General features: G+C 39.5%; 1 protein-coding gene across 6 annotated transcripts in view; it reads right to left on the reverse strand.

The window, feature by feature from the left end:
• Positions 1 to 8,608: 8,608 nt before the first annotated feature.
• The window catches only part of LOC124118433 (protein diaphanous homolog 2-like), a 108,548-nt gene continuing 94,060 nt past the window's right edge, over positions 8,609 to 23,096 (reverse strand). For 2 of the 6 annotated variants that reach the window (XM_048387855.1, XM_048387854.1), the window contains exon 25: positions 8,609 to 16,833. In XM_048387855.1, the coding sequence (XP_048243812.1) occupies positions 16,598 to 16,833 (236 nt within the window). In that variant the 3' untranslated portion in view covers positions 8,609 to 16,597. Of the gene's footprint in view, positions 16,834 to 19,417; positions 20,772 to 23,096 lie in introns of all 6 variants that reach the window. The other 4 variants (XM_048387858.1, XM_048387857.1, XM_048387856.1 and 1 more) reach the window with 4 other exon arrangements.

The raw sequence follows: 23,096 nt of genomic DNA on the forward strand, positions 1-23,096 counted from the left end.
AATCGAGGATGCGTCCAACAACAATCTATTATGTTTGTTTGTTTGTTTGTTTGCTTGCTTGATTGTTCAATGCCGCACTCACCAATGTTCCAGCTACGTGACGGCGGTCTGTAAATAATCGAGTCTGGACCAGACAATCCAGTAATTAACATCATGGGCATCGATCCACGCAATTGGAATACGATGACATGCATCAACAAAGTCAGCGAGTCTGACCGTCCAATACCTCTTACGACAAACATAGTCGCGTTGACGGTAAGCATGGGTTGCCGAAAACATGTTCTGACCGGGATCATCACGGGTCAGCAATCTATCAAATTGTATTAATCAATTATGCATTGAAGAGTACCGCGGAGGTATTTATTCCTCAAATCCGTACAGATGGCTGGTTCAACAATACCATAAGATCATCACCACGCCTTATCAAACAACGTTTAAATGAAGTCACTTGAAACGATTTCTCCTATCAGGCGTGACTTCTTAATGGCCATCCTCATCCTTAAGTCAATATCTTCATTTTTACAAAAATCACGTCTAATTGAAAACTATGTTACTGATTGCGTTTACAGAATAAAAGAGCAACTTATGTGTTGACGACTGTCGCTTCATTGATGTGTCTAGGGTGATGTTCACCAGATGGCGCTGACAGCAAGTGGCACGTGCTTGTCGAGGTCAACAGAGGCCATCTCCAAAGAGACAGCTTTCTATCCATCAAACCGCTCTGTTGAAATTTATTTCTTAATACTCTTCTCTCTCAGCGGCCAAGAATATGCAGTTTTTTTCTTTCTGTAGAAGTTTAGCTCCTAATAAGTGCCAACTTGGGCGGTCTCTCTGCTACCCATTGGCGATTTCATTAATAAGAAAAGTACACACCAAAAACATCGCTTTGTGCGGCTAAAGATTGCTACGTAATAGCGGATTTTGGAATTCTCCAGCTTAAAGGTAGAAACGTTTTCGGCTATTTTCAAGCACGCTTCTTTTCAGCCTGTGTGGGGAGATGAAACGATTTCAATTGAACAAATTGTTCAAATTTATTCAAGGCGCCGTAGATGTAGATGTCTCTTAGTGGTACTAGAATCCTCCGGTCGTAGGTTCGAAACCTAGATTCTCTTCAGGACCCTATCAGTGGTCGTTGGTTTCTGTAAAGTGGACCCTTTGGGTTTCCTCTGTGATCAAGCGGATACGCCGTGGTGTAACTGGAATACAGTCAAAGCAGCGTTAAACCAAACTCACTCACTCACCCATTTACTCACACACCCATAACGGTATTTCACCAAGCTTTGTGTTCAATTTGGACTTACATATTTCTCGGATTGTACATAGTAATAACGATGGTGAATGCTGCGATAAGGTAAAGGCTATAGTATATGTCACACACTCTATAAGACCTGTGCAGATCCGGGGTAGAATAGGTATTCAGCAACCCATGCTTGCCGTAAGAGGCGACTAACGGGATCGGGTGGTAAGGCTCACTGACTTGGTTGATGCATGTCATCGTATCCCAATTGCGTGGATCGATTCTCATGATGTCAATCACTGGGTTGTCTAGTTCAGACTCGATTATTTACAGACCGCCGTCATATAGCTGGACTATTGCTGAGTGCGGCGTTAAACGACAAATAGATATAAACAACATACACAATAAACGTCACGGTATAGTTCATAAGGTCGGGAAGAAATTGAAGCAGGGTCTCTTTCATTTTTTTTCTATTTTCGCAAAACGGTAAATGACTGAAATGAAACTCTCTCAATCTAACATTTGTGTAGTTATGAGTGTTTGGAAAACGGTGAAAAGGAGTGTTGATAAACAGCGAAAGTATCGACTTCTTATTTAGATATCACGGCAAACGTGGCCGCCATCTTTTAAACCGGAAGGGGCTTCCGCGAGATCTAAAAGTAGGCACCGGCAGTTGCTTGGATCAAAAACGGAATGTGTCAGGTCCACCAACCCTGTTGTTTCAGAGATGTTCCCAGTGTAGCCTGTGTATATTGACGGCGGACAGACAGACGAGCTTTTACTTTCTGTTAAAATGAGCTACAGAAATCTTGTGGTGGTTGTTTTAGGAATATTTTCGGAGACAATCTTAAAGTTTACTTTAAAACAATGACATTTTCAAAATAATCATATCTTCAGCTTATCACTGCACAGCATTTCAATGATAGTTTACTTATCTAAATCTAGGAAAATCATTTCTGTTCAACAAGGAAAGAAATAGACCAAGGTCAAGAATAACCCGAAACACTCTTCACTACACATCAATTGGTCAAAAAAGTGAGTGAGTATGTTTTCGCCGCTTTGGCAATAATATCAGCTCGGGGGGACACTAGAAATGGGCTTCACACATTGTAACCATGTGGGGAATCGAACCCGGACCTTCGGCATGACGAGTGAGCTACCCAACCGTCACCATTCATCAATTGCTATACAATTCCCTGGAGGCAGAGGCAGAGTACATGAGTAACGGTCTGCCACGTGAAACCTGGTGTTGGCTAAATGCACATACATGCCTGTTCCACTGAAAGCTTTTGTTCACTCCCTCAAAGACAGGGTGTCAATGACTACGGTTTATTTCACTCTCTGTATCAAAGACAACTTAGTCCAATCATGTTTACATTCAAACGATCACTCTGTCAAAGTCCATTCTATTTGATATAGGTTGCTTTGAAATATTCATTTTGTGAGCTTTTCATTCTCTTTGAACAACATGCCGAGGCATCCAGTTTTTTAAACAAAGCATGTGACGTGAAGTAATTGACGTCAGTTGACGTCGTGAGATCCTTGACAGCCATCGAACAGCTGTGAACGTACTGAAGGACACGTTTGTTTCAGTCAGCAAAACATCAACCTTAAATTTGACAGCGTTGCATGACATGGAGTGGGAGTAACTTTTTTAACGGATTCGGCTAATCGGGGCCAAAACCACGATAAAAAATCATCAACAATGTAAGGACGAGTTAGGACAGGGTGCTCTTTGGCCCATTTGAAACAGCAAATTATAAAGTTACTTAAAGCTTTGAAATATTGGTATGAGAGGTATTAGACATATCCAGAAGACTGCCAATTGGTCCTTTTTGTTTTTCTCTAGTCTTAAAGGTTTTGGACTTCTCATTGTACGGGAGTATGGCTAAAATGAGAGAATGTTGTTTTCGAGATAAAATAACTAGAGGATTATGTACATTTACATCATACAATCATGTGTTGCATTATGTTCTCTTTCCTGTTTTGTGTTTCCAATCTCCATCATTTGTGATGTCAAATAAAGATATATCATAACAGTGTAACACATACTCATTTAATAACAACTATGAGCAAGTGACCTGAATTTTGACCCATGGTCGGTACTCCTATAAGAAAGTCCATCTTCTCGAGGCAAGGGCGTTAACTGACTATAAAAGTCTAGTTTCCACCCTTGCCGAACTAGGCTGTAATTCCGGAGTTACAATTTGGTTGGACTAACGAGTATATGCATAGTCCAATCAATATCGCGTTAAGATTTAGACATCCGGTTTGTAAACAACATTGATTTCAACTACAGATTTCGGTCGACTGCAGGATTTGCAAAGCATGTGTACAACCAACTGGGCGTCGACAGATATTTTGCAAATCTTTTCATGTTTTCAATCATGGTACTCAAGTGATTTGATGCACTTCGCGGGGTAAGACCCGTTTTATTACAATATAGATCTTGATTATCGATCAGATCGCCGTCACTGGGCGCCGCCATTTTGTTTGAAGCAAATGCAAGCGATATGAGAGATGGGATCTGATTCCGTATATGTATTTACTTGAACCCTCCTACGTTTATCTTCGATGTCATATATAATGAAGGTAGTTTAACATTTTATTACTTCATTATATATATATAAATATATATATATATTCTTAAATTCACGTATTTGCCCTCAGAAACGCAGGGTGCGATGTTGAAACACATTCATATACTGTATTTTTTTAATCACTTAATTATTTGATCGATCATATAAAGACGCTTTGAGACAATGATAGCAGGTTACAACTTGCGATGCTTAAGATGGTGAGGTGAAATGGGTATTATGTGTGTGTTTGTGTGTGTGTGTGTGTGTGTGTGTGTGTGTTAGTTAGTTAGTTAGTTAGTGTGTGTGTGTGTGTGTGTGTGTGTCTGTCTGTCTGTCTGTCTGTCTAAAGCCGGTTTTAAATTGCTAGCCCACTGAGATATCATGTCGCAGTTTAATATGAATACCCCACTCAGACACAGTATATTGACTCCAAGCCGACCAGTCCTTGTTTTATCCCCTTAATACCGAGCGCCAGGCCGGAAACACGTACCCTCTTTTAACGTCGGTTGAATACACCTTAGGTTTTGTGGTTTTAGTATAATACAGTAACATGTCTGCAGAAATCCTGCAGCTGTTTCCTGGTTTAGCCACAGTCAGCTTTCAGACACCTCGCCTTGACTCTTCCCACCCAGTGCCTAGGACGAACCCGAAATGCGTGAATTGTTTTTAACGCCTCAGTCAGCAACATTCCACTCATATCACATCATCCTGTAAATAACAGAATCTAGACCAGGCAAACCAGTGGTTGATATTATGAGCAGCATCAACGCCACTTGAACAGAAGAGACACAATAAGCCACGTCACCGAGCCTGACAACCGGATCCATTCAGTTGTCTTCGCCTCAACTGTAAGTTACAGTTCGGACTATTTTTACCGTCACGTGACTGTCACATGACACAAAGCGCCTTGGCTTCAGTCGTTGCCATCTTTCAACACACATGATCAGATAGCTCTGTGTAACCACCTGATCTGATGGCAAGAATTGGGTACTTGAAACATATTGTGTCCTAGAATCCCCACTAGGTCTTTCAGAGGCAAGGTGTGAGGACATGTAGGCTTTTATCACAGGGCTACATCACAGACCCTGCAAATATCAGAATTATAAAAATACAGTATTCAAATATATAGATTGATCCCTTAAGGGCTTTCAAATCTTGTGGCACATACATGAAGTTAAGCAACGTTGGTCGCGGATCTTGGATGGGCGGCCGCAGCTTGGCTCCTGAGAGTTTCTAGGGCTTCGGTCCTGCCCCACACAGAAGCACATGTACCACATGTGGTGTCTCCTAGGGAAAGTGGCTTTGTTCGAAATGTGCCTGTTCACCCAGCACTGAATGTGGACCCGGGCTGTATTCGCGGTAGCAATCCCGGGTACTCTCCCAATGTCAGTCAACAGACTGGGGGGTACCAAACCTAAGGCACTGAGAACAATGGGGAGTCGGACAACTTGGTACTTGGGATGCAAGCGTGACATTTCGAAAGCGAGGTCCGCGCATTTGCCATGTTTTTCCTCAATCTTGTCAATCACATTAGTGTCAAAGGGGACAGAAAATTTAATCATATAAATGTTTTCATTGGATTTATCAAGAAGGGCAAGATCAGGTTTGTTGGCCTGGATACGTCTGAGGCTGTAAATTGGCCTATTCCAAAGGATTTTGTATTGATCATTTTCCATGACGCCCCCTACATATTCCGGGTCGTATCATCATCATCATCATCATCATTATTATTATTTTTATTATTTTTATGTTGGCTTCAATTCTAACGAGACCGCCTCCATGATATTGCCTGACTATAGCATTAAGGGAATAAAACAAGAACTAAGCGGCTTGGAGACAGCATAATTTGTCTGAGTGGGGTATCCATGTTAAACTGCAGCATGGTATCTAGAACGCTAGAACCACAAAACCGGCATAAGTCTGGACTAATACAATTATGCAGCCACACACACAGGCATTCGGGTGGCTAAATGAGTGCAAAAATCTTATGATGACGTTAATTTCCATTTCTCCTCACCTTCAGTTCTGAGAATCTATTATTAGTAAATACCTGTTTGGGTGGACCTTTTGTTTACAGAAAACATATTGTGCAGCGTCAGGTAATAAATGCTGTGTTTTGTTGTAGTTTTTCCATATCATGTTATTCTACCCCGGATCTTCACGGGTCTAACTGTTGGTTTGAATGTGTGGTAAGTGAAGCTACAGTAAAATAATCACATTAACGTCTTTATAATAGTGCACCGTTAACCACTCATTCCAACTGATCCTCCTAAACTGTCTCAGTGTGGAGAGTATGGCAGCATATCCACTCATTCAAGGTTAGCCTGGAGCGGTAGTAGAGTGGTTGGACATTTCAGAATATTTTTTTGGTTCAAGAAGTCATTTTAAAATGAAGTGCAGCTTAACATGTGTTAAGCTCGTGCACCATGGTCAGTTTTTGATATAAGTTTGCAGTATAAAAACTGATTTTTACCTTTTTAAGGCCACACGTTTTTAATCTTATGTTTCACGGATTTATTCCAAATTTTCCATTCAAGGTCGTTCGAAATATAAATAAAAACAAATTATTATTTATTTATATGAAAATCATTCTGCCATGGAGATACAATTGCAGCTGGGTTCTTGAATCACTGATAGTGATGTAGACATGGAACTTCTATAAAACATTTTGATTTCATAAGAGGGTCTATATTACTGGGAGACATAATAAAATAAATATTTTCATGTTTTTAATTTATTTATTTTTTCAGCTACTTTTTCAGCAGGGAGTTGCGGGCCCATGAAATGAAAAATAAACAAGAGGCCCATAGGGACTGTATCACTCACCTGGATATTTACGCAATCATGACAAAACATACATTTGCAATGTACATGTATATAATACTGCAAATATTTCGTAAATTTGACTCTTGTCAGCATTTAAAATGGGTGGATGGCAAATCTGACAGCATGAACATGTACTTCTCTAGATACAAATGTAGCATAAAGATCTGAACCATTTCCATGTTTTGATCCAGGATAAATCATATTAAAGGTATTAATCTCTTCATAACAAACAAATGTATACAATGTATCTGTTTATTAAAAGTTTGGGGTAATACAGGTTTGCATGTTATGGTCAAGGTTCTATTACATATGCTGGACATATGAACAGAAGGTCCAGTCCTGGTAGCATATGTGCATTCCTCTAATTATACTCTCAATTGTACTTGGTTGGGATCTTAACTGTGTCCAAGTTATAAACTCTTTTTAGCTCCGCCCCTTAGTCCCTGGGGCCGGGGGTAGGGTTCAGCCCCTCCATTTCTCCAATTTGAATCCCCACCATTGAAGAATGCTTCCAACCAAATATGGTTGATATCTATCTCTTAGTTCCAGAGAGGAAGTCGTTTAAAGCAATATAGACAAAGTACCCATATTTGGCGCCGCTCCTCAGCCCTTTAGAGGGGGTCAACCCCACCATTTGTACAATTTTGAATCCCCACCACCTAGGGATGCTTCCAACCAAATATGGTTGATATCTATCTCTTAGTTCCAGAGAAGTAGTTTAAACCAATATAGCCAAATTACCCCTATTTGGCCCTGCCTCTCTGCCCCTTGGGGGGGCAGCCCCACCATTTTTACAATTTTGAATCCCCACCACCTAGGGATGCTTCCAACCAAATATGGTTGATACCTATCTCTTAGTTCCAGAGAGGAAGTCGTTGAAAGCAATATAGCCAAATTACCCATATTTGGCCCTGCCCCTCTGCCCCACCATTTCTACAATTTTGAATCCCCACCACCTAGGGATGCTTCCAGTCAAATTTCGTTACTTTCCAATTAGGGGTTAAGAAAAGAAGTCGTTTGAATAAATTGTTGACGGACGGACGCCACGGTATGGCATAAGCGCACCTTTGTCCTTTGGACCCAGTGAGCTAAAAATGGGTGGCCTCATGTTCGGTGGATCCATAAACCTGTCCATTAGAAAGTCTTGTCAAAGTTGTGTGAGATAAGTACAGTTAGGTAACCTTGAGTTTCCACTGAACATGGTCATTATTATGTAACGAAAACATGCCAGGGTGTCTATTTAGGAAATATTGCAGTCACAACATACAACACACATACCAAATTTCATTTCATTTTGAACAAAATTGGTCTTGAATGTCAACAGACATTTTTCAATATGGCTGCCATAATGGCCATATTGAAAATCAGATTCAAACCTCTGAAGTGAGTGAGTTGGGTTTAACGCCGCTTTTAACAGTATTCCAGTTATATCACGGTGTGTCAGCTTAATGTGGGAGGAAAGCCCGAAGTGATGCAGGTCTCAGACGTTTACCACTTTGGTGAAACCCACGAGCAGGAGTATGGTGCTGACAAACCTAGAAACATAATTGGGGAGAACCGGGATTCGAACCCACAATCATAGGTTTCTGGCAATCCCAAGGGACGCAACTCTGCACAGCGAATCGCGGCGCCTTAGACGACTTGGCCACCCGTGCCCCCTCAAACCTCTGGAGTGAGTGAGTTAATATTTAACGTCACATCGGCAATATTTCAGCCATATCGTGACCAAACCTCTGGAACAAATTGAGGTGTCATCATTGGTGGGTAGAATGTGAAGTGTCAACTTCATTGGTCCAGCGGTTTCTGATCAGCAGATGCTTTCATATGAAAGACAATGCACAGGGACAAACAGGCCATGATATAAGTTCACGTGACATTCAGTCAGGTGAGCTAAAAAATGTCAAGCAAAACAAGATATATTTAATTAACCTTCAAAATCACCTTTAAAAAAATGACAAAAAATGGGAACATTATAAAATATTTATTGATGATGTATTCATAATGAACCAGAATATCTACTGGTAGAAATGACTGAAGGTTTTCATAGAAAATGTACAGAAGTAAGTTGACTTAAGGTTGCACAGTATGGCGTACACGACGGAATCCTATATCACATACAAAGCTATTGATGTCAAGTTCTTAGCTAAGTCCATTCTATGAAATACACAATATGATTGCATACATGCCAGATTATTATAGGTATTGAGTATGTTTTGTTTCTATGATATTTGGTATTGTCTCAGCCAGGAGGCATATGGCTAAAGGACAGTTTAACATGACCCACAAACAGATAACCTCCAAAAACACCCCAAAAAACTCCATTTCATGAATATTTCTCATTCAATCCAATATGCTTTGGTCAGATGGAACCATACTGCACACCAATGTTTATTGTATAAATTGGATTTTTATTTTCACCAATATGAAATTGATATTGTAACAATTCAATAATTTTCTCTTTGTAATATTTGCAGAAGATATAGCCCTAAAATACGAGGTATACCATTCAAGGCGTCTGTTAACTTCAAGAAAAACTTGTCATAATCATATGACAGGGATGCAATTAATTCAGAAACATATTCTAGCCCTAATAGTCCCAAAATATACGGACTCCCATTGTAAAGATTGAAATGTTGCTCGCCCTCACAATGCAATAACATACAAACTGACTCAGGTTAGCATACTAGTGCCAATTTGTATCCCTTAAGACACAATAAGTTATTTTACACTGAAACATTTTTCATAAATAATATTATCTCAGGCTAACGGCCTAGTGCCAATTTACATCCCATTAAGTTGTTACACAACTGGTAACATTTTTCCAATTTGATAAATAATATTATCAAAGTTATCCAATAATATAATTAAAACAATGCACTAAGATTGCACTTTCCACCATATGGTTTTCCACCATATTTATCTAGGCAAGCTACAAGCTAGGACACGCTGGCAACAATCAAGTGGTGTCCTGGATGCATAGAAATGACACACCATGGTTTCAACCCATATTTTAAGTATGATACGAGTCAAAATCTATGCAATTAATTGGCAAAAATATGTTCTGTTGTCATACCTTAAAATCACACGAAAATAGACGAATCAATATGATTTCCGTTTTTGTGTGTGAAAATGAAAAAGATTGTCATTTTTTACAGCAGCTCGATCATAACAATACGTCATCAGAAGAATATACTAACAATGCAATGATAGACATTATTCTAGAGGCTGGATGAAATTTTTTTTGGTTCTACAAACAAGCCAAACCATAAATTTGCAAAAGTAAAATATATATATTGATTCAAATGTTGATTTAAACCTTCTTTGCTAATGTTTCTTTCAAAAGGGATTAACCACTACCAATCATGACTGTTTTCAGTTAGCCTTGTATCTCAGCGTATTGATTTGTAAAACAAGAAATGAAATTGGTCTGGCCTGATTAAATCATTAACAGATCAGAAAGTTATGTGGCTTTTCCTTCTATGACAAAATAATCTGAATATCTTTGAGCAATGTTGTTTCAATGAGTGACACATCAAACTTGGCAACGAAAACAAGACTTATGGCAAGGAGAGTTTGGATAGGACCTGGCAGAATATCATAGACCACACAGTACAACAGCAGCAAGTGATACACATAACTACCCAGCTTCAAACAGTCAGGAATCGGGCACAGCTCCAAACAAACCATGGAAGAACGAGGAAGCAGTGATGGTGCATGAGATGCTGAGAGCTCTCCATTATGTCTTTCTTGGCCTTAAAAGGTAGTCATCAAGCACTCGTCATAAATGCTGCTTAATATCAAACCGAGGCTAACAATATCATGTCATTTATAGCACCACTGGTTATTTCACACCTAAGTCCTAACTGAGGAGGAGAACCGGTGTTCCATTGTGAAGTATCCAGGCAGCTTGGGTTGTATACTCCCCAGGGAGCTGAGAATGATTCTAGAGTGCACACTGATTCAGTGCCCAGAGTAATAACAGCACTTTGAGCATGCCCCTGATCGGTGTGGAAACATGCGCAAAATAAATGGCCTATTATTATTATAATTATATGCTACTTGAGGTCTTCTGGCCTTTGGGCATTGCTCAATAGTTCCCTTTAAAGGTGAGCTATGCTCCACCATCTCGTGCACATTTCCAGTCCAGGTCTCTATGTTAAAACTGTGACATTATCAGGTTTGAAACACTATCAAACCTGCTAGGATAGCCAATTTTCCAAAGCCTGGCCAGGGCAATCCCTGACATTCTAAAAAAAAAAAGAAAATAGCCAAATTTATTCAGTAGCGTATGTTTCCTTATCATAAATGACCAATCAGAATTGGAATGACCCTTATTTTCTACAACGTTTCAGCATGATCAGCGTGCAAAAGGTTCCGAACACGGCAAAGGGACATAACTCCGCACATCAAGCTGCAGCACCAAAGAGCACTTGGCAGGCTCCCTTGTACAAAAGAGTTGACAATGCACAGTAAACCAGATTTCTCCTTACCCCGTGCACCATCACTGCTCTAGACGGAAGTCTGGGAGGGACGTTCACCCCAAACAAAAACTAGCATCTTAAATAAACACAAGGCCTGCCACACTTAGAGGACTATTTAATATTCTGGGACTGGTTGGGATTTTTTCCAATATTTTTTTGAAAGGCCACTGAAAATAAAAAAAATTAACAACAAAACATTTGCCCAACATGCTGGTAGTAATGGAATAGAATGAGATGTGAGTCCGAAAAGACAGTTTGCCTCCTCTTCCAGATGAAGCAGCGTACATCTTGAAGTGCCGACTTTAAAAATCTTTTGTCTCAAACAAAAAACCCGGCCGAATATAAAATGGTCACTCCCATACCAGCAAAACCGGACATTTGCGTGTTACTGCCAATGTTAAATTAACTTTTTTTTAAGTTACCTGCCAGTGCCTGTTACAAAATCTCTGCTAATCAATTTTTTGCACTGCATACGCATTGTATGACTAATAAATAAACCAATTACTTTAACACAAAAACTCATTCACAAAACTAGGGCATTATCACAGATATTTCAGATAGAAATATTGACCATAAAACCTTGTCAAAGCATTATGCCATACTTTACTTTGCAGACCTCATCTTTAGAGGAAAGACACGGCGGTTCAACAGAAAGACCTTAACACCATGTTGAGCAATGTACGGAGAGGAAGGGTGCTCAGGATATTGTACAAAAACTACAGGAAATAAAGAATTTGGTCAAAGGCGATACCATTAATATCAAATACCACCAAATATTAACAATGTCAGAACTGCGTTAATGACTTTCACCAGAATTGTGCAATTCTCTCCACCGATTCCTTCTCTCGCTAAACCACCTCCAAGAGACTTGAACATAAAGGTGGAATGAGATTGACTAAAAACATTGGCGACCCAGCTATGAATCTTGCAGATATCACCAGCATATTGACTTTCACAGTTTTAAGTATGCTTCTCAATAGGATCCTAATTACTCTATTACTGCCTTGGTAATACTCAGTACTTCGTTACTTCAGTACTTGTGTGCAAGGCCAAACTGTTATTTTTAGGTGGACTGGGAGCAGTCTTCCTGGAAACTGAAATGAGAATTTCCTGTAATCTGAGACCATATTTCCTGATGCACAATTTCATGCAGCTTCCCCAAATAATTACAACATCCTAGCTTTTATGAAAAACCTTGAAAAGAAATTTTTTTAAAATGTTTCAAAATTGTTGGGAATATTGGAAAACATAAAATGCAGAGTGCTCTTGAAAAGTGTTATCGTCCGTCACCAGCTACAATAAATATCAACACAGTGTTTAAGATCCTTTGGGGATCCATTTTTGAAACTTCTAGCTGTACGTCATAGCAATGTCTGAAGATGTAAAACCTGATTGTACCGGTCTTCAAAAAGCATTATGAACTGTGACTATTATTAGCGACTTTGACACGAGATTCAACTGTAATATTTCCTAAAGAGAAATTATCACCATAAAACACTATTCTCAATGACAGATAGCACATGCTACATGTGTGAAAACTTTTTCATTCTACAGTTTTTCAGACTATTCCTGAGAAAGTTCGCTTATGCTATATTCTCAAATAAAGTACCCTACATTTGAAACGGAACTTAGCTAATGTGCCTTTTTTAAATGCCAACCACATAATTCTAACAAGACCTAAAACATCCAAACCTAATAATGAAGTGAACTAGCACCAGAAGCCGCACTGAGAATTTCTTCAACAAATAATTGTTTCCTGAGCAAAAGCCGAAACAAATTTCTTTGCCCTTGTTATGCTTCATGGTGATCACTGTATGATTGGATTCTGGCGATGTGTATTGACGACTTGAAACGGCAATTATACCTTCTCAACAATGAATGACTTCGTGTTGAAAAACAAAAGAACAAAAACTTAACGTTAACATAATGCTGCATGCTACAAAACAAGGGAGATAACTGAAGGGGTGAGAGCAAAATGTAAATACAGGGAGATAACCTGGGTCCTGTGTTGTGGGCCTGATTCTACACAGACAACAGGAAAGTGCGAACTGGCATCTAACCGATCTGCAAATTGTAACCACCTGAACTTAAGCAACTAATTTTTATACAAATTTTATTCTGTCATTCAATCAATAACACCCTATTCCTGGGGATTAATTATAGGAGTTACAAATGGTCTTTAGATGCAGAGATAACTTATCGGCCTAAATTGAATTTTTAAGGTGAGAGTCAGCTATTTTGAAAGAAAACAGAAAATTATGGCAGACAGTGTCTGATATTGAGATTTGAAACCTCTGATTGACCAATGAAAATCAATTCATTTTAAAGTTATGATAGCATAAACTGAATGTTTTCTTTTGTACGTATAAACACTACATATTTAACAGGGCACAGATCAACAAAACGTCAGCATGCTTACTCTAAAAATCGAATTTGATTTTGTCTGTGTAGTGACCGCTCAACAACAGGCATCAGCTTAACAGATGAACATGTGGCCGATAGAGCAACATTGAGAAATGGTGATTAAACATGCGACTACCTGCAATGATGGGTGATAGAAATATACACATTTACAGTTACCTCCCCTAGCCCATATTCTATATGTACATTACCTTCAGACTAGGGAGATTGTATGCATCTTAAAGCCATGACTCAAGCAAAATGTACAGATATTTGGAGAGTATCTACAAATTCATTTAAATAAGCCTTCAGGAAAGTATAATATACAGATGCCAGGTCTGTGTACAGTGAACAAGAACATCTTTGTTCCTTGTATCATTTCGCTGTGTCATGAAGAGTACCAATAATGCACCACCTTACATGAGTATTCTCTAACTACTGGGATCTCACAGGGTGAATATACGTATAGATATCAGGATCTTGAAATGGGCTTAATACTCAAGAAATATTCTCATCGTCAACATAGTAAGCATCGATCCAAATTTATTATTCAAAATGCAAATATGGATTCTACCATAAGTCAAAGGAGTCCCATCAACAGGTACTACTTTCCTGGATACTAGTGCAACTACCTAACTGCTGAGGTTTATATCTCCAGGGCTTAGTTCTAACGATCTCAGAATTACGGCTGTTGTAAGTCTATGTTAAGTATTTGAAATATGTCCTAATACTAAGATCATTTTGTGAAATGATCTGGACAGAGGTTTCAGAAACAGAACTTCAGGTAAAGCCCACCAAGAAAGAACTTCTCCATCCTTTCATCCACCTGTGTGATTGTCTGGAATATGGGAGGGAGACAGTGTCTGTTGTTTTTTCTCGTGGACCAGCTCCTACTTCCTGTTTACTCCCGAATGGAAGTCTAGCCACATAAATCGGCATACTGATCAATCTATTTTTTCATTTCCTGAATCAATTACCTGAAGCTTCCAAGGCAGGCCTCAAAGTTGCGACTAAAACAGTAGCCAATGCAACCTAAATTTCAGTTTGTCTACTGTCTAAAATTCAGAGGTAGCCAAATGACCACCAAGAAAAATGTCTTGTGGCGACTAAATTCTATTGCTACACATATGTAGACACAAAAATAAATAACAGCTGATATTGGAAAACATGTCTGCTAATAATTGTACTCACAAATAATTCCTTCTAAAGTCGACAATGAACCAAAATACATACAAATTAATGTAATTAGTACTTTATTTTGGTTGACAATGCTCATTGAATAAGCGAGGATATACCTATGTAATCTAGTAACATAAATTGCATCATTGTTCAAGTCACAAGTAACAAAATTCAAGTACAGTTTCCATTGAGATACAATTTCAAGACTAGTGCTGTAACTTGTACATATTATAGTAGTTATTTGTTAAAGATAATTTCAAATGCTTTTGGCTACCTACAATATTGGCTTGACTTCTTGATTTACCACTGGCTACCTGGAAAAAAATACTTGTAGCCATATGGCTACTTGGTAAAAATTTAAACTTTGAGGCCCGCAAGGCAGTGGACACTAATAACTAGTCATCTTCAAGCACTGTTTTCATCTTAAAGTTCACTTTCAGACCAATTCTTACTCACACAAAATAATCCCTTGTACAATACAATCCTTAACTTTAAGGATTAAAAGATTGATTGTGAGAAACTCACACATACCTGTCACAAGTAAATTATTAAAGTGCTAGTGGAATGTACACGCAAGTAGCCATACATGTCATTTCAACCTCAAGAAAATTAATGTCCATCTGAGTTTGGGTCTTTCTTCAATTCTTTCAAGTACTTTGTAATTCTCCACTGAGTATTTAATGAGTACTTTTCAAAATCAGCATATTAACCAGTTCCCTTAACAAAAGACAAAGTTGCTGCTACCGTTTGTGCCAGCAGATATTTCTTCACATACACTGAAATACAATCCCAAACGTTTTGGGAAGATTTCAGTCCATAACATATCTAATATCATTGTCTTAGCATCAGCATATGTATTTGTGCACTGATTACCATGTATGGCAGACTTGGATGCAATTAGTTTGACAAGCGTAACCATGACAACATCAAAATAAAGCAAAATGATTGGTTGGCATAAGACATGGTCAACAACAAAGGCGAGGCGTCAGCTGCCAATTGAAACATTATCAATAGAATCGAAACAACTCCTGTCTGTTGTTTCACATGGTCCCAACTACAACAACATTAACAAGATGGCCGATTGGAACGATCATACCGACTTCAATCAGAAAATACAAAGGTCTTAGTGTGACCTAAAGACAGAACAAAATATTTCAGCTCCTGGCTGCAAGGACAGATTCAAATCCTCATTTGGCAGAAACATGCAGTCTGTGCCTTTCACCTCTAGCTCGAAGCCTGCGTCTAATAACATTTCAGATGGGCTAGTGTACATTGGCAAAACAATTTACATGTTTAAAAGTAACCAGTACTGAAGCTCAAAAATAAGTCTGGGCTAACAGTCAGAAATATTTGGGGCACAGGCTGAACATGGAGTCCTTAGATCCAACCAATTCCAAACTAGAAATGTGAGCAATTATTTGAAAGATCTGTAATATAGCACACCTGGAACAAATTCTTAAAAATATGTCACTACTACAGAACTGTATATAACATCAGGTATAAAAGCTACGTCGGACCTGGCGAGTGAGATTCTCACGACAGCTACAACTTCCTCTGCTACATGACCCACATCAACTCCACAAACTGAATTCATTGTATCACAGTTGCCCAATTCCAGGAGAAAGGCATTTTACCGAGAACACTTTCTATTTTATGATCATGCGGTGTGCCTAGAAGACACGGATAGGTCGTCGCAAGACACAGAGGCAGGTCCTACATTTTGAATACTCCATGACATATCCCAGCATGCACTTGGTTAAGAGTCGCATAATCAACGACAGCAAGCATCTTCAATCCATAAGAACATATCATAACATGACGTAACATATCCCAGCATGCACTTGGTTAGGTCACATGACCACAACAGCGACCATTTTGAATCCAGAACGAGGCTATCATAATTCCTTAAGTCGAGCCAGCAACTTTTCAGCCTCGGATTCCTCTTGTGTTTTCTCGCGTCTCCTATGCTGTCTTCTCTCCTTTCTTTCGGGTTCCTGTGACTTCTCGGGTGGTTGATTCGGAATCTCATTAGCGTGGGATTCGTCAAAGTTTATTTCTTTTACCGTGGAACTGTCTAACTGTAGGAGGTTCTGTCGAGACCGCGACCGTGCGAGTTGAGCTCTCCTTTCCGCTGTTGATGAAAAAGGAAAAGAATTAGCATAACCAAAATTTGGTGGGCAAAAGCAGGATTTGAGGAGAATCCAAACAAATCCCAAAGAAGACATAACAAGCAAAATAAGTCATTTTACAAACTAAACCTCTAATCACAACAGCTTAATACCTATAGAAGTACTGGACAAATATGCCAGCAATGAACTCATCCCTACTCCATGATGTGCGTACAGTAATAAGTGTGGTGTGTTTTAGGCTGCCTTGAATAGTATTCCAGTAACATAAGGCTCCTATTATACTGTGCCTGTTTCTGAAGCACATATCCATTTGTGCACACAAAGAAAACAGCTGAAATGTTCAGGTACATGCATGTTTGCTTGTTTGTTGTTTAACGCCACACTTGCTGAGGTGCCATTTTAGCCTGCACTCGTGTTTATCTGTGCAACCATAGCCCCCCCACAAAAAGAATGAACATAATCCAAAAATGGGTCACATGTTAATATGTTGGTGATCATGAAATGAATGTTTTAATTGTTTATAGGTAAGAATAATTCCCTGCATACTATGATATGTATGATTTGTTTGTCTGTTGTTTAACGCTGCACTCAGCAATATTCCATCTATATGACAGCACTCTGTAAACAATAGAGTCTGGACCAGACAATCCAGTGATTAATATCATGAGCATCGATCAACGCAATTGGGATCGATGACATGCATCAACCAAGTCAGTGAGCCTGACCACCCGATCCCGTTAGTCGCCTCTTACGACAAGCATAGTCACCTTTTACAGCAAACATGAGTTGCTGAAGACCTATTCCACCCCGGATCTTCACACGTACATGACTAAAAATAAAGTAAAGAGTAAGCGGTGTTCTCTTTTGCTCTCTCAGTAGTGTTTTTGAAGTTTGTTTGTTGTTTAACACCGCAGTCAGCAATATTCAAGCTATTTGACGGCAGTCTGTAAATTATCCAGTCTGGACCGGACAAATCAATGATTGACATCATGAACATCGATCCACGCAATTGGGATACAAAGACATGCAAGAACCAAGTCAGCAAGCTTGACCATCCGATCCGGTTAGCCACCTCTTACGGCAAGCCTGGGTTGCTGAAGACCTATTCTACCCCCGATCTTCACGGGTCAGTGTTATTGAAGAGCACATTAAAATCAACCTATTTATAAAGCAAGTGTAAAATTCACCTTGCTGCATGTCAGTATTATAATTATATTACAAAACTTGTAAACCGCGCAAACAAGCAACTGACAAAGCACTGAAAAAGTGTAACATCATTTGAAGCTTTAAAATCAAGTCCTACAAAATATCCTCTTGCAGAGAAGCAATGAAAGCAGATCACAATAGCAACAGGTTTCTAACAATCTGAAATGACCTACAGAAGAAAAGAAGTCATGCAAATGTCACAATCAACTGTACATGCAAGAACTGGAAGAAACAGCTTTAATCAACAACAGCCAAACAGTAGACAACCCAAACTCAAGGGGTTCTAAAGGCACTGGGCCAAGTGTCAGTTGGGTTCCAGCAAGGAAACAAACCAAGCATCTGTCTGAGTCTTCCCAAGGTCAGGGTCCAGGTTGTATCTGATTCTACAAAGAGGTCAGAGACCAAAATATTGGTTCAACAAAAGGATGACAAAGTCCAAGTCATATCTCATTCTAAACAGCAGGTCAAATGCCAAGATATATCTGTTCTATGGAGGTCAAACACCAAGGATTTTCAAAGCCTTAAACACAAATGGTTGTTTGAAGGAGTTTCAAATCCAAAGATAAAACTGGTTCTACAAAGGAAAGCCAAAACCCAAGGAATATCTAGTTTCAAAAAGGACAAACACTAAACTATCTTCTGTTCTACCCTGATATAGACAAGGGGTAAAATAAAATTGAAAATCAACATGAAATGCCCCTGCAAATACTTACCTTGGCCCTGTTCCACAAAGCAATGTTAGCACTAAGGTGATCATGACTCCCATGTACAGAGTCTTACGACAGCCATAGCTCTAAGTGAGTGAGTGAGGGAGTTTGGTTTTACGCCGCTTTTAGCAATATTCCAGCAATATCACGGCGGGGGACACCAGAATTTGTCTTCACACATTGTACCCATGTCGGGAATCAAACCCGAGTCTTCAGCGTGACGAGAGAACGCTTTAACCACTAGGCTACCCGACCGCCCCCATAGCTCTAAGATCACTTTGTTGAAAGGGGCCCTGAGGGGGCATTGCAACTATTTCATGTCCCAAGCAAACTTTATCTCTTGTCATTAATATCTGTCGATGTGGATGTTTTCCTGAATACACTGGCCATAAGATATGCAGGTTTTATAGTGATTAAGAAACATTCTGAAGGATTCATTCTTATTGTTAATATTTATTTTTCTAATGAAGTGACAAACTAACAAAACAAATCACACTTTATTTCATGTTTATATTATCTTATTGAACAATACACCTGCAGAATTGACCAAGCAACCATATATGCCAAGGGGAGAGATCCTACAAGGAGATATCAAAAGGAAGAATCCAGCCACCATAATTATCTGCCCTTTACAAGGTCAAGGTCAAGGTCAAACCAGACAAAAGGTCAAAACCTGTCTAAGTCTTAGTCCTGCCAATCCTGAGCAGCAGAAGAGAAGGAAGTGAAAAATTCAATCTAAATTGTTCTTGTTACAAATTCTACATTTGCAAAAATAATTTGTTCTTCTAAGATCAGCATCGAGTAAAAAATTATGCTCAGTGCCACAAGTAGCTGTGGCCATACAAAACATGTAAGAATCATGCCATTAGACATTAAAGTGTTATCAATACAGGTCCATGCATTTCCTGTTAGAGAGTACAGCAGACTAGTTATTTTACAAGTATATAGCAATGGTAGATATTTCCAATAAAACCAAGTATTATTATAATCTGTGTTAACAATACATGATCATTAAAATCCTTGGACTTTCATGATTGGTTATCAAAGGGGTAAAAGCTCCAATCAAATGATGGTTCGCATCCTGTATAAAAGCCTGTTGAAAGCCTATACTTTAGCTAATCAAAGACGAATCCTGCGAAACACAACAGTAAAAGACTACTTTTACCATTCTATACTTATTGATTTTAAACCAGTTTACCTGGAGGAAAAGTAGTTAAAGACATAGCAATGGGAACATCCATTCATATAATGTGACTTCCCTCTGTCACCATGGTAACATTATTTTAGCAACAGCCCTGAAATGTCAGTTCAAAGGGATGACAACTGCCATAAAATAGTTCAGTTAAATAGACAAAGGTTTGGAGGTCAAGGTCAAATTTGTGGTCAAGGGGTCAAGGTCAAATTTGTGGTCAAGGGGTCAAGGTCAAATTTGTGGTCAAGGGTCAAGGTCAAATCTGTGGCAGATTGTCATCCCTGAAGGCACGAAATGAGTACAACACATACTAAAGGCTCTCTCCAAACAACACACACTGTGTACTACAACCGAACACTTGGGAAACGAAAGGAATTGCCCTATACTGCTTTAACAAAATATGACCCTCAATCACGATCTGTTAGTTGTGAAAGATAATCCTGAGCGGATCCTGGGTGAATCAGGATATCCAATAGGGGTATGTTCCCATTACTGTGATGACTGGATTGAGATCAAATGTTGAGATCGTGATTGAGGCGCCGTAAAATAAAAAAAAGAATTTTGCGTGTTCTTCGGAGAGGCCAAGCTAATTCCTATTGATGATGACGGCAACATAAAATAACGATGAGAGAACTGAAAGTAAAACAGCAGATGACGATCACATGCAAAGCTCGATGAGTCAATAGTCACGTGGAGGTTACAATCCAAGGATCTAATTGGTCATGCACGAGTCACATGACTGCACCACATGATCATGCTAAGATATGATATGTCACCTCAGCCTTAATAGGACTATCTTTCCATACCCGCGACCTTGACAGGTTCGATATACGGTCTGTGGGAGAAGACATTCAAGACGAACATAAACACACATTCAGCAGAATATATGGGGGTATGAAGGATGGGAGAATAAGAGAGTGAGTGAGTTTGGTTTAACGCCGCTTTTAACAGTATTCCAGTTATATCACGGCGTGTCAGCTTAATGTGAGAGAAAAGCCAGAAGTGATGCAGCCCACGAGCACGGGTATGGTGCTGACAAATGTAGAAACATTATCAGGGCGAACCGGGATTTGAACCCACAATCGTAGTTTCTGGCATGTCCAAGGGACGCAAGTCTGCACAGCGAATCGCGGCGCCTTAGACGACTGGGCCACCCGTGCCCCCGGAAGAATTGGATAGGGAGCAATTACAATCTTACCGTGGGCTATACAGGAGTTCTGCGAAGTCAAGGGGGTTGGGAGTCAAGGGGGTGGGGGGTCTGGGGGGTCAGGGGAATCATTGGAGAGTCCAAAGGCGTTCAAGGGAATCCATATGGTGGGGGGGTAGAGGGGTTACCAGGAATCTATGAGATGTCCTGCTGGGTCAGAAGAGTCCATGGGAAATCCATGGGGGACCAACAGGAGTTTGTGAAGCAAAAAATCCCCATGACTTTCGATTTTTTTAAAACCAATCAGATAGGGTTGTCAACATAAATGTAGACTTGTTCAAGTTTTGTTAATCATATTTTTAAATCATAAGTTCTTTGGGCAGAACTTCCATGGCATGGGCATGAACACATAAGGGCTGGTGATGTATAATTATCTCATGCAGGCGCCAGAGCAGCAGCAAAAGCACCAAGCATGGAAAGAATAAATTTTTCCTGTATAAAGAAAAACAGCTTTGTACCCCATAATTGAACCACCGCCCAAACAAATGAACATACTCTCTCACAAGCAGACAGTTTACTTTTCTCCCATAGAAATATGTTGAATGGAAAATTGATTATTTCTATTTTCATCGAAAATACATTCAGTAGGAATTATATGTTTCTTGTCACAGGGTCAGTATGATAACTGAGTGGAGGGCCCAGTGAGGGAACGTGAGGGAATGTGGTCTATCACCTCCGTAAGCAATATTCGGGCAAGTGCTGGCAAAAAGGATCGAAAATGGGAAGAAATATTAACAATTTTTTCGACAAGAAATTGTTGTTATCGTTAATAACTTACATAAACTATTGTGATGAAAAAAAAGTTTGGACTTACCGAAACAGACATGTCAATTGTCGAAAATGAAAAGCAACTGTTTTGTAATTTCTCAAAGGTCCTCAAAGTAATCCATACATAAATGTGTCACTGGCTCACCAGTGGTGTGAAATATGTTGATTTCTTTCAGGATTTTACTGCATATTTGCTTAAAGTTACTTCTCCGATATTTATCGACAAATGATCAATATATAGTTAATGATCATCAAGCCCTAATTCAGAGGTCGGAAAATATTTCGTAATGTTGCACTCAGCCATATTCCAGCTATATGATTGCAGTCTGTAAATAATTGAGTCTGGACCAGACAACCCAATGACTGACATCCATCCACTCAATTGGAACACAAATACATGCAATCAACCAAGTCACCTGACCATCCAATCCACTTAGCTGTCTCTTACGACAAGCATAGCAGTATCAGACAGGTCAGACATTGTGACCACCCAATCTCCAGTTTAGTCTGCTCCTTGGGCCTACATTGGGTGCTGACTCTGAACATCTATGGGGTTCGTCATGGTTTGTGCTAAGATCTCATAATATGTTCATCATGACCTTATGAATATTCAATAGGCTGTACAGGGTATATTTATGAACACCTGGGCCCACTTGCACAAAGCGATCTTAGCACTACAACTATTGTAAGCCTATGTTAAAGTATGGGAGTTACGATCATCTTAGCGCTAAGATCGCTTTGTGCAAGTGGGCCCTGGTGTTAGTAGGGTGTCAAGAAGTGAGACTGCTGGAGATGAGGGGTTTGTCATGGTTGATGCTGAAGATCTTATAACGTATTCCTCATTGTCTTTGAGAATTCAACAGACCCTAAAGGGTGTAATTCTGAACACCTGGTGTTAGTAGGGTGTCAGGGGTGAGACAGCTGGAGGGTAGGATGGATATGTGGGAGGGGCTACCTAAGGGTGGGTGTGGCTATTGAGGGTGGGTGTGGCTATTGACAGTGGGTGTGGCTACTGAGGGTGGGTGAGGTGGGGTGGGGTGAAATGATCATGTACTTCATATCAAGGCAATATCTGACAACACTCATCAGATGCAGTGTCCATATACAGATACTGAACATTCAGAGTAATAATGTAGACATGTAGCATAGATTGCTTAGTATTAGTTCATTCATAACAACTGCATA

The sequence above is a fragment of the Haliotis rufescens genome, unplaced genomic scaffold (genome assembly GCF_023055435.1).
Source record: "Haliotis rufescens isolate VD_foot unplaced genomic scaffold, xgHalRufe1.0.p SCAF_7, whole genome shotgun sequence".
Taxonomy (NCBI): domain Eukaryota; kingdom Metazoa; phylum Mollusca; class Gastropoda; order Lepetellida; family Haliotidae; genus Haliotis; species Haliotis rufescens.